At 35.7% G+C, this 24,658-nt stretch overlaps 3 protein-coding genes and 2 pseudogenes across 3 annotated transcripts; 3 read left to right on the top strand and 2 right to left on the bottom strand.

Annotated features, from left to right (window-relative positions):
- Positions 1–417: 417 nt before the first annotated feature.
- Positions 418–1,776, top strand: LOC119986823 (stemmadenine O-acetyltransferase-like). The gene has a single exon (XM_038831517.1). The coding sequence runs from the start codon at positions 418–420 to the stop codon at positions 1,774–1,776; it is 1,359 nt and encodes a 452-aa protein (XP_038687445.1).
- A 382-nt stretch (positions 1,777–2,158) lies between these two features.
- Positions 2,159–3,031, bottom strand: LOC119986821 (annotated as a pseudogene).
- A 1,497-nt stretch (positions 3,032–4,528) lies between these two features.
- On the top strand, positions 4,529–7,029 carry LOC119986621 (annotated as a pseudogene).
- Positions 7,030–10,553: 3,524 nt separating this feature from the next.
- On the bottom strand, positions 10,554–12,030 carry LOC119986795 ((13S,14R)-1,13-dihydroxy-N-methylcanadine 13-O-acetyltransferase AT1-like). Its single transcript, XM_038831476.1, has one exon. The coding sequence runs from the start codon at positions 11,972–11,974 to the stop codon at positions 10,586–10,588; it is 1,389 nt and encodes a 462-aa protein (XP_038687404.1). The 5' UTR covers positions 11,975–12,030; the 3' UTR covers positions 10,554–10,585.
- A 3,677-nt stretch (positions 12,031–15,707) lies between these two features.
- LOC119986820 lies at positions 15,708–16,190 on the top strand. The gene has a single exon (XM_038831516.1). It carries the CDS (start codon positions 15,708–15,710, stop codon positions 16,188–16,190), a length of 483 nt encoding a protein of 160 aa, XP_038687444.1.
- The last annotated feature ends 8,468 nt before the right edge of the window (positions 16,191–24,658 follow it).

The raw sequence follows: 24,658 nt of genomic DNA, 5'->3' as shown, positions 1-24,658 counted from the left end.
GGGGATATTGATGCTGAAGATAAAAATGATTAACTTTTGGGGACTAGAAATAGATGTTGAAGCCAATCATCGAATTTCTTGGTGGGTATGTTGAAGAGAAATGTCATTAACAATAAGGTAATTTCCATTTTGTTGCTCTAAGAAAAAAAAATGATGAGGACAAAAACATGAGTATCATCTGAGTTACTCATGATCCTCTAGTTTCTCGGTATTTTTGTTGTCACATACGAATAGAAAATTGAAAAATACATTGCATAATTAATAGCTAACAAACATGTCATAAAGTTGGCACGATTTCCATGCCATGCGATGATGAAACTTAGTAGGTATACAAGTTTGACCTTGCAAATTTTTATGTGTATAGTATATAGCCACCATTATATTGTGAGCTCCATCTTGCAAGTGGAGAAAAGAACAATGGAGATTGAGATAATATCAAGAGAGAACATCAAACCCTCTTCTCCAACACCTACTCACCTTAGAACCCATGTCCTCAGTCTCCTTGATCAACTTGCACCTCCCGTTTATCATTCAGCCCTCCTATTTTATTCTGCAAACAAAGCTGCCTCCATATCCAACTCCCAGAGATCACAAGTTTTGAAACAATCGCTATCACGAACACTAACTCTCTATTATCCCCTCGCTGGAAGGAACATCGACAAATTTTCCATCGATTGTAATGATGAGGGGATTTCCTATACGGTGGCTAAAGTCGGTTACAAATTATGTGATTATCTCAAGCAACCTGATTTCTCAAAGTTTCCTAAATTTGTGCCAGAAGAAATCATTCACTGTGAGATGACTCCAGGTTGTCATCTTGTTAAGATACAAGAAACTATGTTTGCTTGTGGTGGTTTTGCATTAGGCATTGGTACTACACACAACATAATCGATGTAACATCTTTCACGGCATTCCTGAACGCTTGGGGTAGCATGGCGCGAGAAGGAGCAGCTCTATCTCCCGATTTCAGCTCCTCATATATCTTTCCTCGAAACAAATCATTGCCGCTAGATCTAATTGCCTCGACTTCAATGACTCGATTCTTTAAAGAAAAGAGCACCTTTGTCGGAAGGAGGTTTGTGTTTGAAGGACCAATGATAAGCTATCTTAAGGCCAAAGCAACGAGATTAGGTGTGCAGAAGCCAACGCGAGCAGAGGTAGTGGTTGCACTCCTGTTTAAATGCATCATCTCTGCATCCAAGGCAAAATCTGGTGGCAAGAAGAAGTCAGCTTTGTTACCAACTTCAGTGAACTTGCGACGAAGGGCTGCGCCAAAATTCCCAGATACAAGTGTGGGGAATATACTTTTGATTGCCCCGATAAAATTAAATAGTGAAGAAACAGATGTGCGTAGTTTCGTGTCCCGGATGAGAGACACATTTTCTCCAATGAATGGTGATTTTGTCAAGAGCCTTCAAGGGGAGCAAGGATTGAAGTCTCTTTGCGAATATTTGAGGAGGGTTGGTGAATCATATTCAAAGGGTATCTCCAATGAAGATGAAATACTTGTGTTTACTAGCTGGTGTAACTCAGGCAATTACAGTGTTGACTTTGGTTGGGGGAAGCCATTATGGTACCCAGCTTGTGTTCCTGCACTAGGAGTTCCGGCATCCGGGATTCAGCTGGTGGATACAAGGAGCGGTGATGGAATAGAAGCATGGGTGTCACTGGAAGAAGAAATCATGGGTGTGGTAGAACGAGACAAGGAACTCCTTTCAGTAGCCTCAGTGGATCCTAGTCCTCTTGAAATTGATTCGCTCAATTCAAAGCTTTGATCAATTTATGTCTTCTAAAACTGTTTTGGTTGTTGTGATTCTCAGTGGATCCTAGTCCTCTTGAAATTGATTCACTCAATATTCTTGTTTTTGTTTTTAAACATTAATAAAAACGAATATCCTTCGTGTGTGTGCACCTGATTTAAGTATAGTTTTGCACAAGAATTTTGTTATAGATACGGGGACTAACAAAATCATCTTCTTTTTTTCTGACCGGGAAGGGCTCAGCCCAACTACCATTTTGTAATTGACAAATATATACATTTAATTTGGTCCCTCAATTATACCCTTCATTTCATTTTTGTCACTAAACATTTTTTGCTCTTAAATCGTCCCTCAACTATTCAAAGGTACCCCGTTTGTCCCTCAAATGATTTCGACATTAGAAAAATAAATGTGATCTCTTGTGACCACCCATTGCTTGGCCTGAAGAGAAAACCTTGAGACAAACTGAGCATTGATGTCCTTCACTCCTCTTCTTTGCCCTGACACCTCTCTCAGTCGTGTTGTCACAGTGTTCGATAAAATGCTCGACAGAACTTCTGCCAGCAGTTTCAGTGCTGCTGTTAATTCCGGACGCAAAGCAACCTTTGTTCTTTTTATGGCTGGCTCTGTGACCTCCTAGAGCTTGGTAAGAGTGGAATGTCTTGCTGCAACTAGTACACTCGAATTTGTTTCTCTTATTAGAGCTATTGAAGAATTTAGAATCAGAAGCATCGATCCTGAATCTCTTCGAGTAATCAGGATCGAAATGATCGCTCGATTTTCGCTTGCTTGAATCATAACTAGCTTGATCTGGTCTAGTTTTGTTGGTCTCAATTTTTTCTTTCTTCACAATAGCATCAACAAAATCTTCAGGTTTCATAATCTTACTAGCATTTTTACTAGTTTGAGTGGATGAGGGAGCATCCAAAGATACATAATTATTATCAGAATACTCAGCAAGAAACTCGAAACGACCTCAGTTACACGCATCCTTAGATAGCATGATCAAGCACATTGCAACCTCTTCTTGTTCTTGCTCAATATCAGTAACAGAAGAGGAAGCATTAGTTAAAGACAATGAAGAATCTGCAGTTGTCATCATAGAATACCTTGTTATTTTTTTTGATCTTCGATTCTATTCTTTGCTTTGGCTTGTTATCAAGGTATAGATGGCCCTTTTGCCCCACTCACTTTCACCCTCAGTAATAATCTTAGTGAGTGTGTGAGAAAACACATAATTTTCTTATGTGGACAACGGTGTAACAGCCTGCCCCTCAATACCAGTAATACTTTGTTTGTTTTGGGTCTCATTGGTTATCTCACAGAAACACACTTAATTATAGAGTTTTTATGGGATTTGGTGTCACCACTCCAAGGAAAAAACAGAGAAATTGATGCGGATCAAGATGTCAAGAAATTTTCTATTGAAACTCTTCAAAATTGGAGGTCGGGGGTTTCGAAGAGGAAGACCTAGGTGATTGTCATTAAAAGGAGGAGATTGACATAGGATAAGATTTTCATTATTTAGTTAATTATTAAAAATTGTTGTTATTGTCTTACTAATAAGACGTATTTTGTAGTTTTTATGAATTCTAGAAAAATTAACATTTTTAATTTTATTATTAATATTTTTTGGTAATTTAATATTGTGAAGAGTACCAAGAATTGATAAGTTTGTCACAATGGGGTGCCGGTGCTCTCCTGTAAAAAAAAAAACTACACCAAAGCCCAATGTAAAATAATTTTAATGGTGTAATTTTTATAAAAATTTTTTAAAAAATCATATTTGCATTTTGATTGGTTTTATGAATCCAACAAAATTTCTTTTTGTTTGACACGAAAATCAAACTCAACATGAAAAATGTATATCATGTTTTTTGATTTATATCCAACGGTTCATAATTGTCATGTATTTTTATGTCGAGTCTTATTTTTGTTTAGAACAAAAAATATATCGTTGTATTCGTAAAACTAAAAAAATTATAAATATAATTTTTCAAAAATTTTCAAACATCTTAAGTCTTATTAATCCCCCGACAGCGGGTGCCCCTCTCACCCATCATATCGGCTGTCACTGTGACCCGGCGCTGACTGTGCTTGAGCATGAACTGCCAAGCAGTGTGTCATAATGGAAGGACGAAAAAGAAAACGTGTGGGGACAATAAAAAGGAAAAGCATCCAAGAAAATCCACACATTTTATCCACACATTTTACACATAAAATCCAAGTGGACGCCACAGTCCATCTCAATCTGCATCAATAATAGCAGAGACAGAGATGGGGTTGGGAGCCTGGGACCATTTAAGTTATAATTAAATTGAATAAAAAAAATTTAAGTACAATTGATTTATTATTTAAATATGGTTTCATTTTTTGTTATGGAAGATGTAAAAAGAATTGAGTTCAAATAAAAAAATTGATCCAATAAATGAATATTTAAATGATTTAGAGTATCGGCTATGTGATGATATTATAAGAGAAATTGTACATCAAATGACATGTCTTACGCCCATTTCGAGCCCATTTGCATATGTACTTACAAATACACAAAACAAACTAAGTCAAAAGAAATATTCAAATAAACATATGAAAGTTTATATAATAATAGACGAATTCTTCAAGGTCCTAACTTTTAAGACTCAAAATTTTTTTTAAAAAAATATATTTTTATTTTGATCAGTTTTACAAACCCAACGATAAAAGCCTCTCTCATCCAGACCATCTCATACTATGGACTCATCCATTTGAGGCGGTGCACATGAACGAGGAAATCTCAATGAAAGAATGGAACTCACCTACGGGCTGAGGCTACTTGACTGGTAGTATTGGTGATAGAAACAGGGGATGTTGATGCTGAAGATAAAAATGAACTTTTGGGGACTCGAAATAGATGTTGAAGCCAATCATCGAATTTCTTGGTGGGTATGTAGAAGTAGATGTTAATAAGGCCACCAATGAAGAGAAATGCCATTAACAATAAGGTAATTTCCATTTTTTTGCTCTAAGAAAAAAAAGAAAAAAAAAAGATGAGGACAAGAACATGAGTGTCATCTGAACTTCTCGTGATCATCTAGTTTCTCGATATTTTTGTTGTCACATACGAACAGAAAATTGAAAAATACATTACATAATTAATAGACTCCTGTCCAATTTCTTATCGCAGTTGCTATGTCATTTCGGTCATAAATTTTATGAAGAGGCTAGCTGATTCCTTGCTAACTATGACTTGGCTCATGAAAAAGAAGATTAGGAAAGTAGTTGACCTTTTAATGATCAATGCCTTAATTAATTGTCACCGTAAGTTGTTTCTTCATTACTTTGTGGTACAGCCTAGTTGTTGGGGTTTGAATCCCTTCCCTATGGGGATACTTTTTACTTGAATTCTTGGTGTATTATTGTTTACTAGTAAAACTTTGAGTCCCTCTCTTTCTTTCTTTTTTCTGAACCTCCTTCTGCTATTGAATGAAATGTGGCCGTCTCAGTAGTTATGGACCTTATGATGCTGAACTTTTATTTTAGCAATTACTCTCTTTTGTTTTGTAGATCTCTCCTGGTGAAATTTGCTATATGATGGAAATATGTACTTACTTCACAGGAATTTGATGGATTCTTGTGGAAAGCCCCTCGTATATGACCTTTTCCTCTGATAAATGTGACATGGAGTCCGACTCATGAAATGTTATGAAACTACTCATATAATTTAAAAAACATTTTCTCCTAATTCCTGTTTCTTTGTTTTTGATTGTTTGTTGAAGTGAGAAGCTTATGCCACTCGTGAAGTATATATTTAATCTTAAAAATATATGTGGGTTATATTATCTGTTTTATAGGAAGCATCATCAAGTTCACGACCACGTCCAACTCCAAGCACAAGTCAGAAAAATTGGGTCGCATCTCGTCGTGCTCTTTCCAGATGCGTTGCTTTGGGTCGTACTGGAAACTACCAGCGTTGATAAGTCGTTCGGTTGGATCTCGATTTCCACTAGCTTGATTGATTTGATCGCCGGAGTGAGGTCGCCGACAGAGTCTTTTGGATATGATAGAAATTAGGGTTTTTTGTATAAATGATTTTTTTTTGTACACGTGGAAATTGATTTAAAAATAAAAAAATTACATCAAGAATCAAAATCGCTCCTCTACCACCAGGTCCTCGAGGATTACCAATAATCGGGTACCTCCCCTTTCTTGGTACCCATCTCCACCACACATTCGCAAAATTGGCACAAATCTACGGCCCCATCTACAAGCTCAAGTTCAAGCTCGGGAACAAGCTCTACGTTGTGATTAGCACGCCAGCACTAGCAAAACAAGTGGTTCGTGACCAAGACTCGATCTTTGCAAACCGAGATCCACCGGTCTCAGTAAAAGTTGCAGCCTTTGTTGGAAACGACATTACCTGGCTACCATTAGGTCCTGATTGGAGAAAGATGCGCAAGGTGTTTTCTTGCAACTTGTGCTAGAGCTTCAAGAACGTAACGATCCTGCTACATCAATTACCATGAACCAAGCTACTGTGTGGCTCACAGGACGTTTTGATCGGTGGAACGGGGGACACAGCAACCGTGGTTTAGTGAGCAATGGCAGAGATGATGATGTATCCACATATAATGAAAAAGGTTCAGCAGGAATTGGATGAAGTCGTTGGTGTGAACAACTCTGTCGAAGAGTTCCGCTTACCCAAACTACTCTATTTGGATGCTGTAGCGAAGGAAACAAGTCGCTTGCACCCTGCAGTACCAACGCTAGTCCACGTTGTCCAAGCTCGTCCGCCACAGTTGGCGGCTTCACCATTCCAAGGGGTTCTCAAGTTTTCCTAAACGTATGGGCTATCCAGAGAGACCCTGAACTTTGGGACAACCCCTTAGAATTTAGGCCTGAGAGGTTTTTGAATGGTGAAGATTGCAAATTGGATTTCTCTGGTAATAATTGTAAGTATCTTCCATTTGGTTCAGGGAGGAGGATTTGTGCTGGGGTTCCCTTCGCAGAGAAGATGCTGATGTATTTGCTGGCTTCATGGTTGCAATCTTTTGACTGGAAGTTACCGCCAGACGAAGACTCAAATTATCAGAAAAATCAGGGATTATTGTCAAGAAGGCGAGGCCTTTGATTGTTATTCCAACAGCGCGGCTTCAAAATCCAGAGCATTAAGTTTCCATGGCTTGTTGTCTCGAAATAAGATCAACATTTGTTGGTTATTTTTTCGCTATTTTGTATGCTGCTACAAATAACTTTTTGAGAAAATTAAATATAAGTCCTTCATGGGAGAGCTTTGTTCCAATAGGGACATTCTTAAAAGTCTCCATAAAGTCCATGTACTTTAAACTAATATTTCAAAAAGGACAAACTCTTATCCTAATTTTTTTAAATGACTAAAATAACCTCAGTTTAATTATTTAAATTTTAAAAATTAATCATAAAATTTACAGAAATTCCTCTTTTACTTATTAAAGCTCCTCTTTCATGACTATAGCTGCAGAGAATATTTTTCTTACCAATTTTCTTTATGAAATTGATTTTCTAATATGAATCTTGCATAGTCTCATAGAGAGGAGCCACACAAAAGAGAGAGGGCCGCACACCATCAAGAAGGCAAAAAAGGGTAGCTGAGCAACTCAAACAAAAAGCAGTGAGAGAGGAGCAAAGACAACTGCACCAGATTCAAAGAAGTAGAGAAAAGGTGCTGGACGAAAGAAGATAAGGTCATATCTGAATTTGTCTTCATATCTGTTTTTGATGTTTGGTTTCAACGTCTAGCCTTGATACCCTTGTTTGTCCATTGTGGTAGTATTTGGATTGGATTTTATTAGTTCCATATTTGAGAGAGCAATAATCGGCATATATATATATATTGACCATTTGTTATGGTTCTATTCTTTTGCTCCTGCTCTGCATCTCTCTAGGGTTATATTTCTGGTTGTATCTTTCTACTTCCATCTCTGCATCTCCATGGTTTCACTTTTGAGAAAGCAATAGCATACATCGTCCTAGTTGATGTTTTCGACTTGATATATTGTGCTGGTGTTGGGTCGTTCCTAATCGGGTCAATATAGGGTGCTAATATACCATGTTATTGCGATTTGTAATGTGCGCATATTTGACCCTCATGTTGTATAATTTATTCCATTCATATTGGCTTGTATAACTTGAACATTTATTATTTGGATTATTTGTTTGTATTGATCATGAATGTGTAAACTTAAAATTGGATGTAGGTAATTTCAATTAAGAAAATCATAAGTTGGTTTTCTTTATTTGGATATAGATGTTGTCTAATTTTGTTCATCATAAGTTGACAATAAGTCTAAATTGATAAGTGACACTTTCTCAATAGTCTATTTATGCCATAAGTTGGTATTTAAAATTAAAATTAGTTTATACCATAACTTGGTATTTTTATTAAACCTATCAAAAGTTGGTAGTGTATTTTCATTAAACCTATCATAAGTTGATAGTGCTTTTCAAAATCTTCTCCAAAACTGTTATAAGTTGATAGTAATAATTCAAACTTTTTTCAAAAACTATCATAAGTTGATAGTAGTATTCCAAACTTTTTTTCAAAAAACTATCATAAGTTGATAGTATCCTTTTAAACTTTTTCCAAAAAAAAAAAACTATCATAAGTTGATAGCGTTATTCCAAACCTTTTTTTCAAAACTATCATAAGTTGATAGTATTTTTCATACAAACTTTTTTTCAAAACAATTATATCTTGCAAAGAACAAATTTCCAAGAGATAACCATTAAATTAATTAGGGTAACCGTTCTCAAACGGGAGTTGTGGGGTGCCTAACACCTTCCCCAAACTCAATCGATCCCCGTACCCCTTTTCTCTGGTTCGCAGGTCTTTACGGTGTCTAATTGCACCTTAAATCAATTGGTGGCGACTCTAAACGTATTTCATCCTCCATTGGCGATCCGCATCGTGACCCCGGTTGCGACAAGAACCAATCCCAAATCCATGGCACTCGAACAACATCAAATTGAGAGACGAGGCATACGATGCTCGAGCAAGAAAGAACAAAATACCTGTGGCGCTCGAACATCAGATTGAAGGACATGGCATTCAAAGTATGATATGACAATCAAAGCGAACGAACACGAGTAAACTAACTCTTTAAACTGAATATCTACATGTATTTTCCACACCTACATGTAATTTCACCTACATGCTAATACCCTTCTATCGTATAACAGTAATGTTAGGTAGCCCATATAGCGATAGCCCATGGGAGTCCGAGTCTTTTAAACGAACTTTTAAAACATTTTAACTCTCAAAATACATGTTAGACTTTAAAAAAAAATTACATATTCAGAATTAGTGACTAAAACTCTTTCTAACAAAATCCATTGTCGATGAGTTTTCTCAGGTAAATCTTAATTCCATTGTTTTTTTCAATGGAATTTCAATGTTGTCTTTATCACTCAATATCTAGAACAATATTGTCTTTACACAATGCAAACATGGGTTTTGAACAGTGATATTCCCTCCCTCTTCCCAACATTAACTTGATTATTTTATAGCTTATCTTTTCCTCAATCATACATATTCTTCATTTTATCATAACAATTTGATCTCCGAAAAGCCTTTGCTTACCAAGTCTACTATTTCGTCACTAATCTCAACTCTAATTTGTCACATACTAAACTTAGAAATTTAAAAGAAACCTTTCATTAATAAAGTTAAGTACAAACCTAGTAATACTCTTCTAAGAAATCAAAGTATTACTCTCACTATTACTCTACTAAGCATAGAACCTACTTCTGATCTCCGTCCTTTTCATCCACCCTCTTTTCCCTTACCTTTCTTTTTCTCATTTCTTTCATTCACTAAGTCATGTGTTTGTCATTTTCAGTCAGTATTTCTTAAATTACTCGTCATTTTAAGACAGATGATGCTCGTCGAAACATACAACTAAAACAAATCCAAGTATGCCAACCTTGGCCGCCCAAGCAACATCCCAAGTCGGTCAACGCGACTACTTGAGCAACTTTGCAGGCCCGCCAACCTTGACCGCTTGAGTAAACCAAGTCGATCAACGTGATCACTTGAGTGACATCCAAGTCAATCAACGCGATCACTTGAGCAAACCTAGTCAGTCAACATGACTACTTTAGTGACATCCAAGTCGATCAACGCGATCACTTGAGCAAATCAAGTCGATCAACGTGATTACTTCAGCAAACCAAGTAGATCAACGCGATCACATGAGCAAAAAGCTTGTTGATGTTGAGTTTGAGGGAGTGCTTAAAACTCATGGTTGTAAAGTTTGAAGATTGTCTTGAAATCTTCAGTTTTAAGGGTCACCTAAAAACCCTTGTGAGTTTTGTGTAGCTCTTGTGAAAACCGTATCCTTAGTGGATTGAAATGTCCTAGGTTGGTGAACCTAGGTAGTAAACGTAGGAGAATGGTCTATACATTATTGATAATTAATTATTATTTTAATGAAGGGCCTATACATTATACATTATTGATCATATTGGCACAAAAAATCTTTCAGTGTTTAAATTGAAATATGAAAAATCTTTCAGTGATCAAAAGTGCTATTAACCTGATTTAATACATTGTTTTTAACTCAGGGAACTCTAAGTAAATTTCCCATAATTGTTTTATCATCTTTTTAAATTTTTATCATCTCTAAATTTCCAAAAAAAACTGATATTACAAAGAGTTTGATGCAACTTTTACAAGCACAGAGATTCAAGGCAAGTAGCCCACAGAAAACAAACTTATTCAAAATGCATAAGCCTGATATGATATCCAGGCACATAAACACACAACTTTCAAAATGAGAGATACAACAGTTAAAGAGCATCTCCTCTTATTTCACAAATTACAAATTAACTGCCTCTTAAGAGGTTGATGAACGGACTGGCCAGACCTGGTGTGTGCTCGGAAGTCAGGATCATGTTCTAATAGTGCCAATTGATGGTCGTCCAACATCATCGATGCTTCAATGCCGTCACCAGATTTGGTTTCAATGAGAAGTATTTCATTTCTATAAGATGGTGCGGAAGTCACCCATGAAGGCTCTCCCCACCCAAAATCTGCATCATAAGACCCCATTCTATTTATAGCAGAAACCTCAAGAGTGAGTCCAGAAGAGGAATACAGATCTTTCGCATTTTCGTGGAATTTACAAATTCGCTCAAACCCTTGTTCACCTTGGAAATTCTTCAAATACTTGGAATCAATTCTCTTGATGGATTTCCTCAGAAGATGGACAAAGTAAGGTAGTTCCTTCTTATTCTCATCACTTTTACCACTCTTAGTAATTTGGTCATCTACCGCGATCGCCAGCCAATAAATATTTCCCAGAGAGAGAGCGGGTAATGGAGGATCTAACCTTTTCCGTATATTAACAAAATTGATGAACACAGATGTGGAAGCAGTACTACTGGCCAGGCATTTCCAGAAAAGTGCACAGATTGCTTCGATACGAGTTGGGTGAGGGACATTTTCACTTCTTGCCTTGGACCTGAGAGAGGATATGGCACTTGCATCAAAGAAAAACCTTTTTATCCTGCTGCTTCTTTTGGCTTCATCAGCTCTCGGTGGCACTACTACTTGCAAGTCCGCTAAACGAGTCGACAAACGTTCATTTGGTGGGAACAATGAAGAACTACCACACACTTGTTCTTGACCATCAAAATCCTTAATGTTGGTACGAGCCATCTCCGCCCATGCTCTGATGAAAGCAGTAAAAGTGGTTCCATCCACAATTCTGTACAGGAGACACGTCCCTAAAGCAATACCACCGCATACGAATACGTTGGCTTGGATTGCTACTTGCGCCACCTTTTCCACGCCCTCCGGACAAGTAAGTTGGCATGGAAGCAACTTGTATAATAACTCAAATTCTGAAGAGACCTGACCAAGAAAATCATCCATATCACAACTTACTTTGGCTTGTCTAAATAGAGCTCCTTCATCGTTACAATCAATGGTGGTAGAATCACTATTGATCCTCCCCGCCAAAGGGTAAAAGCGAGTTAGGGATTTTGATAACGAATCTTTGAGGGTGACCAAGTGGCTCTCCACGGACATGGACATATGGTCTTTTGAGAAGGGGTAAAAGTACCATACTGGAGAATATACTGTGCCATCCACTAGCTGGTCGAGAGCACAGAGTTTGTAGGATCTAAGGTGATGGGGTGTTGGTGAAGATGGTCTGATGATTTCTGGTGAAGTGGTGTGAACTTCGAATGCCACCATTGTTTATTCAGCAAGCAAACAAAAGTTTTCAAGCACTAATATTTCTTTGCAGGCTAGTCTAGCTCGAATGAATGAATGAATCCACCTTCACTTCTAATTTATAGTCGAATTGGTTAGTCGAATTGGAAGCTAAGGGTAGAACTGGTAGTATCATTTTACCACTATCTAAGCACGGCAAATGGGATTCTTTTAGTATAAAATATGATTTAAGATGGATTTAGAAGAAATTTAATTAAGCAATTCATGGAATAATATAAATTCATAAAATAGTATTTAGTAAAAATATTATTAACTTAAATATATCGAAATTGATCAATATCTATTAAAATGAATTCAACTGCTTTGTCTTTTGATGTATTGGATTAATCTATAGGTTATAGCACAAAAATCTCCAATCATGGAGTGTCGGGGTTCTGTTAAGATAATTTATTTTTTTCTTTTTAATATTATATATGTGTAATTTTTAGTCCAACAAATTGAATAATGAATATTTTGTTCTTAACAAAAATCATATCCAATATGAAAAATAAATAATAATTTTAAATTGTAGAATATAAACTCAAAACATTAGAACCCCAACACTCCATCATGCTTGTCAATCAAGCACATGAAATTTTTGTAATAGGATAGTGGAAAATAGTGGAAAGTAGTATAAAGTAGTTAATTAATTTTATTTAGGATGCTAGATGATTTAGTACGCATGGTTCGGGATTAAATCAATATGCATGTTTGATATGCTTGATTTGAATGTTAGTTTAGATGGATTTAATCAATATGCATGTTTAGAAATTGTTTAGTTTAGAATATCAAGATGTGTGATTGGGAGTAGGTGACAAATTATTTTAGAATGTGATATTATTTTTGCATTAAAAGTAGATAGACCCTTACAAAATTATGGGTCCCACACTCTCGTGAGGCATCCCTGGTCCCCATGGCTCTGCCATGGATCACTGTTGGATCAAAATGATAATTTGGCATGCAGTGTGTACGTAAGGTGGAGAAAATTCACACGTGTTCCATGAACATTATAATTATGCTATGGGTACTTGAAGAAACATTATTTTTGCATTAAAACCTTTAGATAGACCGTTACAAAATTATGGGTCCCACACTCTTGTGAGACAAGTGACAGGACTTGGTGTACTGTATTTTACTGATACAATGCCCTCTCCCCCGGACCCTCATACATGCAGCAAAAGCCCAAATAAACAGTCATCTAATCGTCGGCAGGAGCGAAGTCAAGAAATCATAATGAGGTGGACTATTGCATTTTTATTTTTCGGAAAAGTTTTACCGGGGTTCGGGGACAGAGGCCCCGAAAATTTCTTTTAAGATTATTTTATAACAATACAACATATTGAATGATATTTCGATGAATATTTCGATGAATATTGCAATAATCACAATGAAATGTCCATTTTAATGGAAAACTAAAAACGGTTGATTGAAAATTTAAACATGTAAGCCAACAAATTATGAGAAGGATAAAATTTTCGGGGCAATTTTAGTCATTACAGTCCTTATTATTTCATTGTTATGAATCTACGTATATGGTAAAATTCACAATTTTGCTCAATTTGATATTATACTATACTTGTATTAATATAGATTACTTAATATTATATGTATATAAAAAAATTATTAAGAATCACGGGGTGCCGAGCCTCCTGGTCCCCCGTGTGGCTCCGCCACTGTCTCCTAGCTAATATGATGGACCACTGTTGGATCAAATTGATGATTTCATGGTCCCAGGAACATTAATTTTGCATTAAGCTTGGGACACCTTAGAACTTGATGCGTACGTATGTTGAATTTGATTTTTGTTTAATTATATCGTTGGATTCATAAAACCGATCGAGCCCTATAAAGATTTTGATTGTTGTAATTAATTTTGAGGACCCTCAAAAATAATGGAAGCAAAAAATTATAGAGGGAAACGACGGATAGCTTGGAAGCACGTTCCGCACCATATGAGCGTCATTTTCGCTTCCATAAAACTTGCATGCTATTCGTAATTAACTAGACACAGCAAATGGTGATAGCCTCTACAGTTAGATCCTAGTCGTACTAGTCGGATATGCATAAAATTTGAGAGGAAGAAGCTTAAAATACAAAAATGACATAGTCGTCATTAAAAAAGGATGTAGCCGGTATTTTAGTAATTATTGACGAGCTCCGTTTCGGGTGCACCATACCTTGTCAGAAGCGGAACGACAACAGAAATCATACTCTATGCCTTGTGGCGTAGACGTTCGATTGATTTTGACCATCCGAGTTTGTTTAGAGCCTCATATTTGCAGTCAAAGCTCAGAGTTTACTTTTTCACATTTTTTATTTTAATTATGTTTTAATTTAGTTGGATTAGGGTTTTCAAGACATATTTAAGCCGACCTGTTTCGAATTTATTATTGAATTTTATAAAAATCTTGGGTTTTTACCTAGCCTAGTGATAAGCATGCTCATGTCTTGTCTTATCCTGTGTTATCTGTCTAAAGAGAATATAATCTCTGTTAAAATGTGTAACTATTTAGTTGCAGAGAACATATTCTCTATAAAGGGGTATGACTCTTTAGTTGCAGAGAATATATTCTCTGTAAAATGGTGTAACTCTTTATTTGCAGAGAACATATTCTCTATAAAACGGTATAACTCTTTATTTGCAGAGAATATATTCTCTGTAAAACGGTAAACTCTTTATTTACAGAGAATATATTCTCTGTAAAACAGTATAACTCTTTATTTGCAGAGAATATATTCTCTGTAAAAGGGTGTAACTCTTTAGTTCCATCAACAAATTCAAGGTTAACACCATTAATCTATATATACATATATATGGTTGTTCTTGGTAATAGACATACCAGCAGAAGGTATGAATTTAGATCAATTAAGGATTTGGGCCAATGATCTGCGATTGTCAAGTGGTTCAGTGATCAGGTAAATATACAACTTTTTAATTGTTTTAGGAAATTCCTTTCATTAATCGCAAATGCTCAAGTGAATATCTATTGTTCTCAGGATGATATTCTCGGACACGAAATACAACAAAAAGACTAAAATTTGGACGCAAATGTTGATGAAAATGTTGACGCAAATGTGGAGGAATTTTCCACCGACATGGTAGAATATTTAACTCAATTAATATATTTTTTATTATGTCAATTTGTAATAAAAAATTGTTAATTTCAAACAAAATTAATACATTTTTAGGTATTCAATTCGCGCCAATCTCTTATTGATTGGATTCAAAATACTGGACGCAATTTATGATATATCATTGTCATTAAAATGTAAGAGACTAGTCTAATCGGGAACAATCCTAGACTTTTGTTCCAATGTGATCGCGGTGGCACGTACAAAAGCAAGAAAACCTCCACGAAGGTTATAGGCACAAAAAAAAAATTGATTGTCCTTTTAGATTGAAGGGGTGAAAATGCGAGCAGGTGATGACTTGATGGTAAGGGTGGTATGTGGAACACATAATCATGCCCCTACAACATATATGGAGGGACATCCATACTCTGGTCGAGTCTCTAAATTCGAAATCCAGTTGATGGTACATCTGTCTACGAAAAATGTGAAGCCACGAGATATCTTGACATCGTTGAAGAAGTATAATCCAGACAACGTGTCTACTATTAAGACCGCATATAATGCACGCCAGAAATTTCAAACTGCATAGAAAGTCGGTAAAACCCTGATGCAAGTTGTAATGTTTATACTACATCCTTACATTATGCATGTACAAGGCGTAAAACCTGATGGAAATTATGGCTTTCGGGCGATAGCTGTCTATCTTGGTCTTCACGAAGATGCATGGGCAACTATCCGATATAACCTAATAGAAGAGTTGCACATATTCAGAACACAGTATGTTGTAATATTTGGCTGTGATGACCAGTGGACTCGTGTTTACAACTCACTGAACTTCTTTACATTAGATAGAGGAGCGCCGATTGAGCATTGGATGACTATGTCAGACATGGATCTCTTAATTGCGTCAAAGTTCAATGTGATATTACAAGTTTTAAGTGCTGCACATAGCTTCACGTATTTTCCACTTCTATCTACTCCACCACCGTCGTATCGACATGTTGCTATCGCTATCGGGTACGTAAATAATAATTACTACGTCCAGGTTGCATTGACAGAGGGTTACCCAATGCCTCCCATTATGCCTCAATGGGTTCACTTCAGGCATGATTGTGCAACTACATAGGCCAGCCCATATGCGGGACGAATTCATGCGTATATGTAGTATATGCGTCCTAGGTTTCCTTCTGAAACCATTGTGTTGGAAGATTAGAAATGTAACATGTGTTAATATGTTTGAATAAAATTGTTTTAAATATCCAAGACTTTTGTGTTATTGATTTTACCTCGTATAAATTTGGGACCCAATATTGATTTTTGTTGAGTCATTAAACTTGCACCATTGCAAGTGGTCTAAGAAGTGGCTTTACTTTGCCTAAATACAATTAAATAATAATTTGTGTAATTAAATAATGATTAGTTTTTGTTGTAGTTCCCCATGACTAGAAAACGTCAGCAATGGACCTATCACACCTATACATGTATGTATGTGTATATATATATATTATGCATGAATTGAAGAGAAGCTGGTGCAACCAATGGCAAATAGGTAAGGGGACCCACGTGAGTGTCAGAATTAATGGCTTAAAGGTTTAGGTTTAGGGTAGGATGGGTACCCTTAGGCACTTGTAATGGTAAATTGTTGTTGGGCCAATAAAGATATTGTCTTTTGTTGATGTAGCTGTATTGAAATTTTTTTTTTTCTGATATGGCTGTATTGAGATACGTGTTTTACTGATGTGATTGTATTGGGATTGTGTGTTTTGGTGTAGTTTAGTTGGGGACAATATAGATGAAAGCATGAAATGTTGTTGGCCTCCATATTGGATGGGAAGGGATAATGTATAGAAATTTGTGTTTTGCTGATATGGTTATAATGGGATATGTGTTTCGCTGATATGACTGTATTAGAATATGTGATTGGTTTGACTTTTTATATAATAGAGGTCCAGGTTTAACTTTTTATATAATAGAGGTGGACCGAGTCAACAAAAATATTGGCCCAACAAATAGGGCACCATTATAGTTGCCTTTAAAACGTGATATTATTTTTGCATTAGGTCCCACACTCTTGTGAGGCATCCCTGGTCCCCACGGCCACCTCATATGACAATTTGGCATGCAGTGTGTACGTAAGGTGGAGAAAATTCACACGAGCTACATGAACATTATAGTTATGCTATGGGTACCCTTCGAACGTGAAGGAACATTATTTTTGCATTAAAACCTCTAGATAGACCCTTACAAAATTATGGGTCCCACACTCATTGAGACAAGTGACAGGACTTGGTGTACAGTATTTTTCTGATACAATCCCCTCTCCCTCAGACAAGATATTTTCAAGCTAAATATATACATATTTTGCAATAATCACAATGGAATGTCCATTTTAATGGAAAACTAAAAACGGTTAATTGAAAATTTAAACATGTGAGCCAACCAAATTATGAGAAAGATAAAATTTTCGGAGCAATTTTAGTCATTCCAGTCTTTATTTTTTCACAATTTTGCTCATTTTGATATTATACTATAGTTGTATTAATATAAATTACTTAATATTATATGTATATAAATCAATTATTAAGAATCAGGGGTGATTTGATGGTCCCAGGAACATTAATTTTGCATTAAACTTGGGACACCTTAGAACTTTATGTGTATGTATGTTGAATTTCATTTTTGTTTAGGACGAACATTATATCGTTGGGTTCGTAAAACCGATCAAAACTTATAAAGATTTTGATTGTTGTAATTAATTTTGAGAACCCTCAGAAATAATGGAAGAAGAAAATTATAGAGGGAAACGACGGATAGCTTGGAAGAACGTTCCGCTCCATATGCGCGTCATTTTCACTTTCATAAAACTTGCATGCTATTCGTAATTAACTAGACACAGCAAGTGGTGATAGCCTCTACAATCAGATCCTAGTCGTACTAGTCGGATTTGCATAAAATTGGAGGGGAAGAAGTTTAAAATACAAAAAGGACATAGTCGTCATTAAAAAAGGATAGAGCCGGTATTTTAATAATTGTTGATGAGCTCCGTTTCGGGTGAACCATACCTTGTCGGAAGCGGAACGATGACAGAAATCATACTCTATGCCTTGTGGCGTAGACATTCGATGGATTTTGACCATCCGAGTTCGTTTAGGGCCTCATATTTGCAGTCAAAGCTCGGAGTTTACTTTTTCACATGTTTTATTTTAATTCTGTTTTAATTTAGTTGGATTAGGGTTTTCAAAACATATTTAAGCCTTTGGGCCCTGTTTCGAATTTATTATTGAATTTTATAAAAATCTTGGGTTTTTACCTAGCCTAGTGATAAGCATGCTCATATCTTGTCTTGTCCTGTGTTATCTGTCTAAAGAGAATATAATCTCTATTAAAATGTGTAACTATTTAGTTGCAGAGAATATATTCTCTATAAAGGGGTATGACTCTTTAGTTGTAGAGAATATATTCTCTGTAAAAGGGTGTAACTCTTTATTTGCAGATAATATATTCTCTGTAAAACGGTAAAACTCTTTATTTGCAGAGAATATATTCTCTGTAAAAGGGTGTAACTCTTTAGTTCCATCAACAAATTTAAGTTTAACACCATTAATCTATATATACATATATATGGTTGTTCTTGGCAATATACATACCAGCAGAAGGTATGAATTTAGATCAATTGAGGATTTGGGCCAATGATCTGCGATTGTCAAGTGGTTCAAGTGATCAGATAAATATACAACTTTTTAATTGTTTTAGGAAATTTTTTTCATTAATTGCAGATGCTCAAGTGAATGTCTATTGTTCTCAAGATGATATTCTCGGACACGAAATACAACAAAAAGATGAAATTTTGGACGCAAATGTTGATGAAAATGTGGTCGAAAATGTTGACGAAAATGTGGAGGAATTTTCTACCGACATGGTAGGATATTTAACTCAATTAATGTTTGTTTTATTATGTCAATTTGTCATAAAAAATTGTTAATTTCTAACAAAATTAATGCATTTTTAGGTATTCAATTCGCGCCAATCTCTTATTGATTGGATTCAAAATACTGGACGCAGTTTAGGATATATCATTGTCATTAAAACGTCATAGACTAGTCTAATCGAGAAGAGTCCTAGACTTTTGTTTCAATGTGATCGCGGTGACACGTACAAAAGCAAGAAAACCTCCACGAAGGTTACAGGCACAAAAAAAATTGATTGTCCTTTTAAATTGAAAGGGGTGAAAATGCGAACAGGTGATGACTTGATGGTAAGGGTGGTATGTGGAACACATAATCATGCCCCTACAACATCTATGGAGTGACATCCATACCTTGGTCGACTCTCTGAATTCTAAATCCAGTTGATGGTACATCTGTCTACGAAAAATATGAAGCAAGAGATATCTTGACATCGTTGAAGAAGTATAATCCAAACAACATGTCTACCATTAAGACTGTTTATAATGCACGCCAGAAATTTCAAACTACAGAGAAAGTCGGTAAAACCCAGATGCAAGTTGTAATGTTTATACTACATCCTTACATTATGCATATACAAGACGTAAAACCTGATGGAAATTACGTTTTTCGGGCGATAGCTGTCTATCTTGGTCTTGATGAAGATGCATGGGCAACTATCCGATATAACCTAATAGAAGAGTTGCACATATTCAGAACACAGTATGCTGCAATATTTGGCAGTGATGGCCAGTGGACTCGTGTTTACAACTCACTGAACTTCTTTACATTAGATAGAGGAGCATCGATTGAGCATTGGATGGCTATGTCAGACATGGATCTCTTGATTGCTTCAAAGTTCAATGTGAAATTACACGTTTTAAGTGCTGCACAAAGCTTCAAGTATTTTACACTTCGATCTACTCCACCACCGTCGTATCAACATGTTGCTATCGCTATTGGGTACGTAAATAATAATCACTATGTCCAGGTTGTATTGACAGAGGGTTACCCGATGCCTCCCATTATGCCTCAATGGGTTCACTTCAGGCATGATTGTGCAACTACATGGGCTACCCCATATGCGGAGCGAATTCATGCGTACATGTAGTATATGCTGACGGATCAAGTTTAACACAAGAGGGGGGGGTGAATTGTGTCCCCAAATTCCAATTGGAATCCCTTTTTCAATTTAAACAAATTAATGGCAATTAACAAGTAGCACACAAATTTGGACTCTAATGATTTTCCTAATCAATATTCAATCCAATGCAAGATGTGACACAATATAGTGAATGACCAAATATCAAATAATCAAGAATTGCACAAAACAGATTTTCAAGCAACACACTGCACACAGATTTTTCAACTCAGATTTTACCTATCAAATGATGTCGAAATGTAACGAAATTTTATATGCAATGTCACAACACCTTAATAAACACTATATCAAAATTTCAGATCAAAATTCAAAGTTTAAGGCAGTCGGCTAATCTCGGACAGATTAGGGTTTTGAAAATCCTGCAGTTTGAAACAAGTAGTAAATATAAACAAGTAAACAAAGAAATCAACACAGCGATTTATAGTAGTTCGGAGACCCTTCTCCTACGTCTACTACCTAGATTCACCAACCTAGGATTTTCCCAACTCCACTAAGGTGTGGTTTTAAGAGACCCACAAAACTCCTTACACCAAGGGTTTCTAAGAACTCCCTCTAACTTCAATGTTTACAATTTCCCCTAACAAAGGGAATTTCTCAATGGGATTTTCAGCCAAGGTTCTCACAGGTTACCTCAAAGGTATTTGGTGTGGAACTCTCAAGATTACAGCAACACTCTCAAAGATAGGATTTTAAGAACAAGAGAGGTTTAGATTGTAAGTAAACAAAGCCTAAAGGATATAGGAACTTCCCTTTTGCAAAAGCAAGAGTAGTGAGAAGTCCTTGATTGTAGAGGCTTGTATTGGAGAAGATTGTTGTAGCAAATAGCAAGAAAGCTTGATGATTGATGAACTTGATAGCAAGAGGTTTCTCTCAAGGATAATTTTCAATTTGCTTCTCCAAGTTGTATGAAAGGGAAGATCCTCTTTTAAAGGCAATTTTCTCCTATGCTTGCAGCCATTGGATCAAACTTCAAGAGTTGATCTCTACCATCCATTGCAGCTCCTAATCTTGGTCATTGATGATTTGAGCAAACAAATCTCCACCATAGAGCATATAGACGTTGCACATGCTCCTCTTTTAAGTCAAAAATTGCAAGCAAGAAAGTTGTCTTATGCACAACCATTTGATCAATGTATGTCTTCAAATCTTGACCATTCAAACTCTCTTTAATTCTCAGCCATGGATGTAGATTGTACTATGCCATCTTATCCCTTCATTTTGAATCAAAGACTTCAAAAGTGATCCCTTAGTCAAGGATCTTGTTTGATTGCACCAACCTAACTTTCTTGGTAGCACATGTCTTGAGTGAAAATGTCAAACAAGAATATATCACTAATGATCTTCCATAAGTATTGTCACAAGCACAACCCTTTGATCAATGTATGTCTTCAAATCTTGACCATTCAAACTCTCTTTAATTCTCAATCATGGATGTAGATTGTACTATGCCATCTTGTCCCTTCATTTTGAATCAAATACTTCAAAAGTGAACTCTTAGTCAAGGATCTTGTTTGATTGCACCAACCTAACTTTCTTGGTAGCACATGTCTTGAGTGAAAATGTCAAACAAGAATATATCACTAATGATAGAGAGGACAAGGCTTGTCCCACATGTTTGAAAAGAGTTGTATCTCCATGAAGACCACAAACAATAGCCTCAATGTTGGATTCATTCAACTTGATTAAATACCTTAGTGGAAAGTTGGCAAATATAGGATTTTTCATAGTTTCCTAGAGCTCCAAGCTCATTCTTAGAAACAGGACTTCGACCACTCTTGAACATACTGAATTCTGAGCCATATGAGACCACAATGATGATTAACCTACAAGGAAATAGGAGGTAGAACTCCCCAATTGCATGTAAGCTCAAAGAGCTTCATATAGAGCGCATAGGTTAATTACATTAGAAAAACAACCCAGAAAATTCATATTACTGCATGATAAATCATTTTATATGTATTAGAATGTCCATGTAAAATTTCATAACAATCGGAAATCGTTTGGTCACTCAACCAAGCAATTAGATCACTAATAGTGAAACCGATAAATTCTAAGTGTAAATTCAAAGTCATTTTGCAAACTCAGTGTAAATGACCTTTTCTCTTGAACTTTGCTAAATCAAATATGTTCATAGTGATGAAACTAAGATGCACACGAAATTTCATTTAAATCGGAGTTCATTTGGTTCACCACGTTCACAAAGAACACATATGCACAAAATTAGGTAAAACCTAGTTTTGGCGGAATTTAAGCATATGACCAAATATATGTGATGCACTTAATTTCTCATGATTATAGTCCTAGAACATATATTAAACCTTCATGTGCATGTGGTTCAAGTTTCAAGTCATTTGGACCTTGGTTAAGATATGATAATTGGAAAATTGATGCTCTAACTTAGTACATGTATGTTTGTTTTCAAAACTTAATTTCCAGCACTATCTCAAAAATATAGTCATTTAAATTCAATTCATATAAATCAAATATTGCTTTAATGTTTCATTATCATTTATAAATGATTTAATATCATCAAAATTAGACATATAGGACCATAGGTCCAACATATGCGTCCTAGGTTTCCTTCTGAAACCATTGTGTTGGAAGATTAGAAATGTAGCATGTGTTAATATGTTTGAATAAATTTGTTTTAAATATCCAAGACTTTTGTGTTATTGATTTTACCTAGTATAAATTTGGGACCCAGTATTGATTTTTGTTGGGTCATTAAACTTGCACTATTGACGTGCTTTAAGAAGTGGCTTTACTTTGCCTAAATACAATTAAATAACAGTTTGTGTAATTAAATAATGATTAGTTTTTGTTGTAGTTCCCTATGACCAGAAAACGTCAGCAATGGACCGATTACACCTATACATGTATGTATGTATGTGTATATATACAATAGCTTTCGGCTATTGTTCTGGGGCTCTCTTTTTCTTCCTATTCTTCACTCTTCTGACTTCTGTTCTTGGCTTCCACTACTTAAGGCAATTTCCTTGCTTTTCTTATTCTTCTATTTCTTTGTATTGTTTTCCCTTATGTGCTCTTCATACTTATTTTTCGTTGATTTATTTTATGAATTCAAACAGCTATGGATAAAGGAATTGGAGGATGCTAGTTCTGTTCTGTATTTGTTTAAGTGAAGTAAAGGTGGTCATGGAGAGTAGTCATTTTCCATAGCTGTATTGGAAGCAAGGACCAAGCCACCGGGACTGAAGCTCTTCTTATGGGGGATTCTTCATCAGGGTAGTCAAAATTTTGATACCAAGCTATTATGAATTTGATATAACCTGTTATGAATTTGATACCAAGCTACTGGGGCCAAGCTTTTATGAATTTGATACACATTCAAGAACATGATACAACCCTGTGCAGTAGGTTGGCTTCTAGTTGAAATTGAATGATAGACTTTGATGAAAAGGATGAGGACTATGACTCTGTTGAGGACCGGATACATTGCTTAATTATCAGTAAATAGAAAATGGAAAACAATGTTTCCCTATTTCAAACCAAACACATTTTCTCTTCCTTAGAAAACAGAAAATAGGAAATAGGAAACAGAAAATAGGAAATAGAAAATAAAAATAGAAAACAAACCAAACGCACTCTTAATTTTGCATTAAGCTTGGGTGGGACACCTTAGAACTTGATGTGTACGTATGTTGAATTTGATTTTTGTTTAGAACAAAAATTATATCGTTGAGTTCGTAAAACCGATCAAAACCTATAAAGATTTTGATTGTTGTAATTAATTTTGAGGACCCACAGAAATAATGGAAGCAGAAAATTATAGAGGGAAATGACCGATAGCTTGGAAGCACGTTCAGCACCATGTGCGCATCATTTTCGCTTCCATAAAACTTGTTTGCTATTCGGTTCATCTCTCCTCTCCTGCTTTTTGAGTATTGCTGGCCTTTTAATGATGAAGTAGTTTGTTAAACATTAAAATTTATTGTTTTTAAAATGTAATTTGAAAAACAATGGAATCAAAATTAAAACAAATAAATTCTGGACAATAAGTTTTGACAAAAAAAGAGTGGAACAAAGTTATTCATTTATTTAATAAAACTATTAGGCTCCCTTAAGCTACCAAACTGTTACACTACTTGTCATTTTCGATATAATTAATTTCTTTAGAAACACAGAGTGGGCCCGTGGCCCTACATCTGTCAACCCCAATACTATCCGCAATAACATCGTTAGACCATTTTAAAGAATATATGATGATCCTAGTAGCATTCAAGTATAGTAGACGATACTATGAGTTACGTCGTATATTATTTTACTAAATAATTTAAAGTGAGTTTATTGTTATATAAGGGTCCGTTTGGATTAGAGGATAAGACTCCGTATAGTACACCGTGTCATATTAACAAAACACGATTTTGCTTGACGATTCAGCTAAGGACCAGATTGGTGCACGGAATCAAAGGTGGCATAGGATAAAATAATTTATGGTGAAATTATATAAGCAACTAATACGATTCA

This window comes from Tripterygium wilfordii, chromosome 20, assembly GCF_013401445.1.
Source record: "Tripterygium wilfordii isolate XIE 37 chromosome 20, ASM1340144v1, whole genome shotgun sequence".
NCBI lineage: Eukaryota > Viridiplantae > Streptophyta > Magnoliopsida > Celastrales > Celastraceae > Tripterygium > Tripterygium wilfordii.
The sequence above is the reverse complement of the archived record's forward strand: the minus strand, read 5'-3'. Positions and strand labels throughout refer to the sequence as shown.

Coding starts and splice junctions, on each gene's coding strand:
- LOC119986823 (XM_038831517.1), top strand. CDS start 418: ATGGAGATTGAGATAATATCAAGAGAGAACATCAAACCCTCTTCTCCA.
- LOC119986795 (XM_038831476.1), bottom strand. CDS start 11,974: ATGGTGGCATTCGAAGTTCACACCACTTCACCAGAAATCATCAGACCA.
- LOC119986820 (XM_038831516.1), top strand. CDS start 15,708: ATGCATGTACAAGGCGTAAAACCTGATGGAAATTATGGCTTTCGGGCG.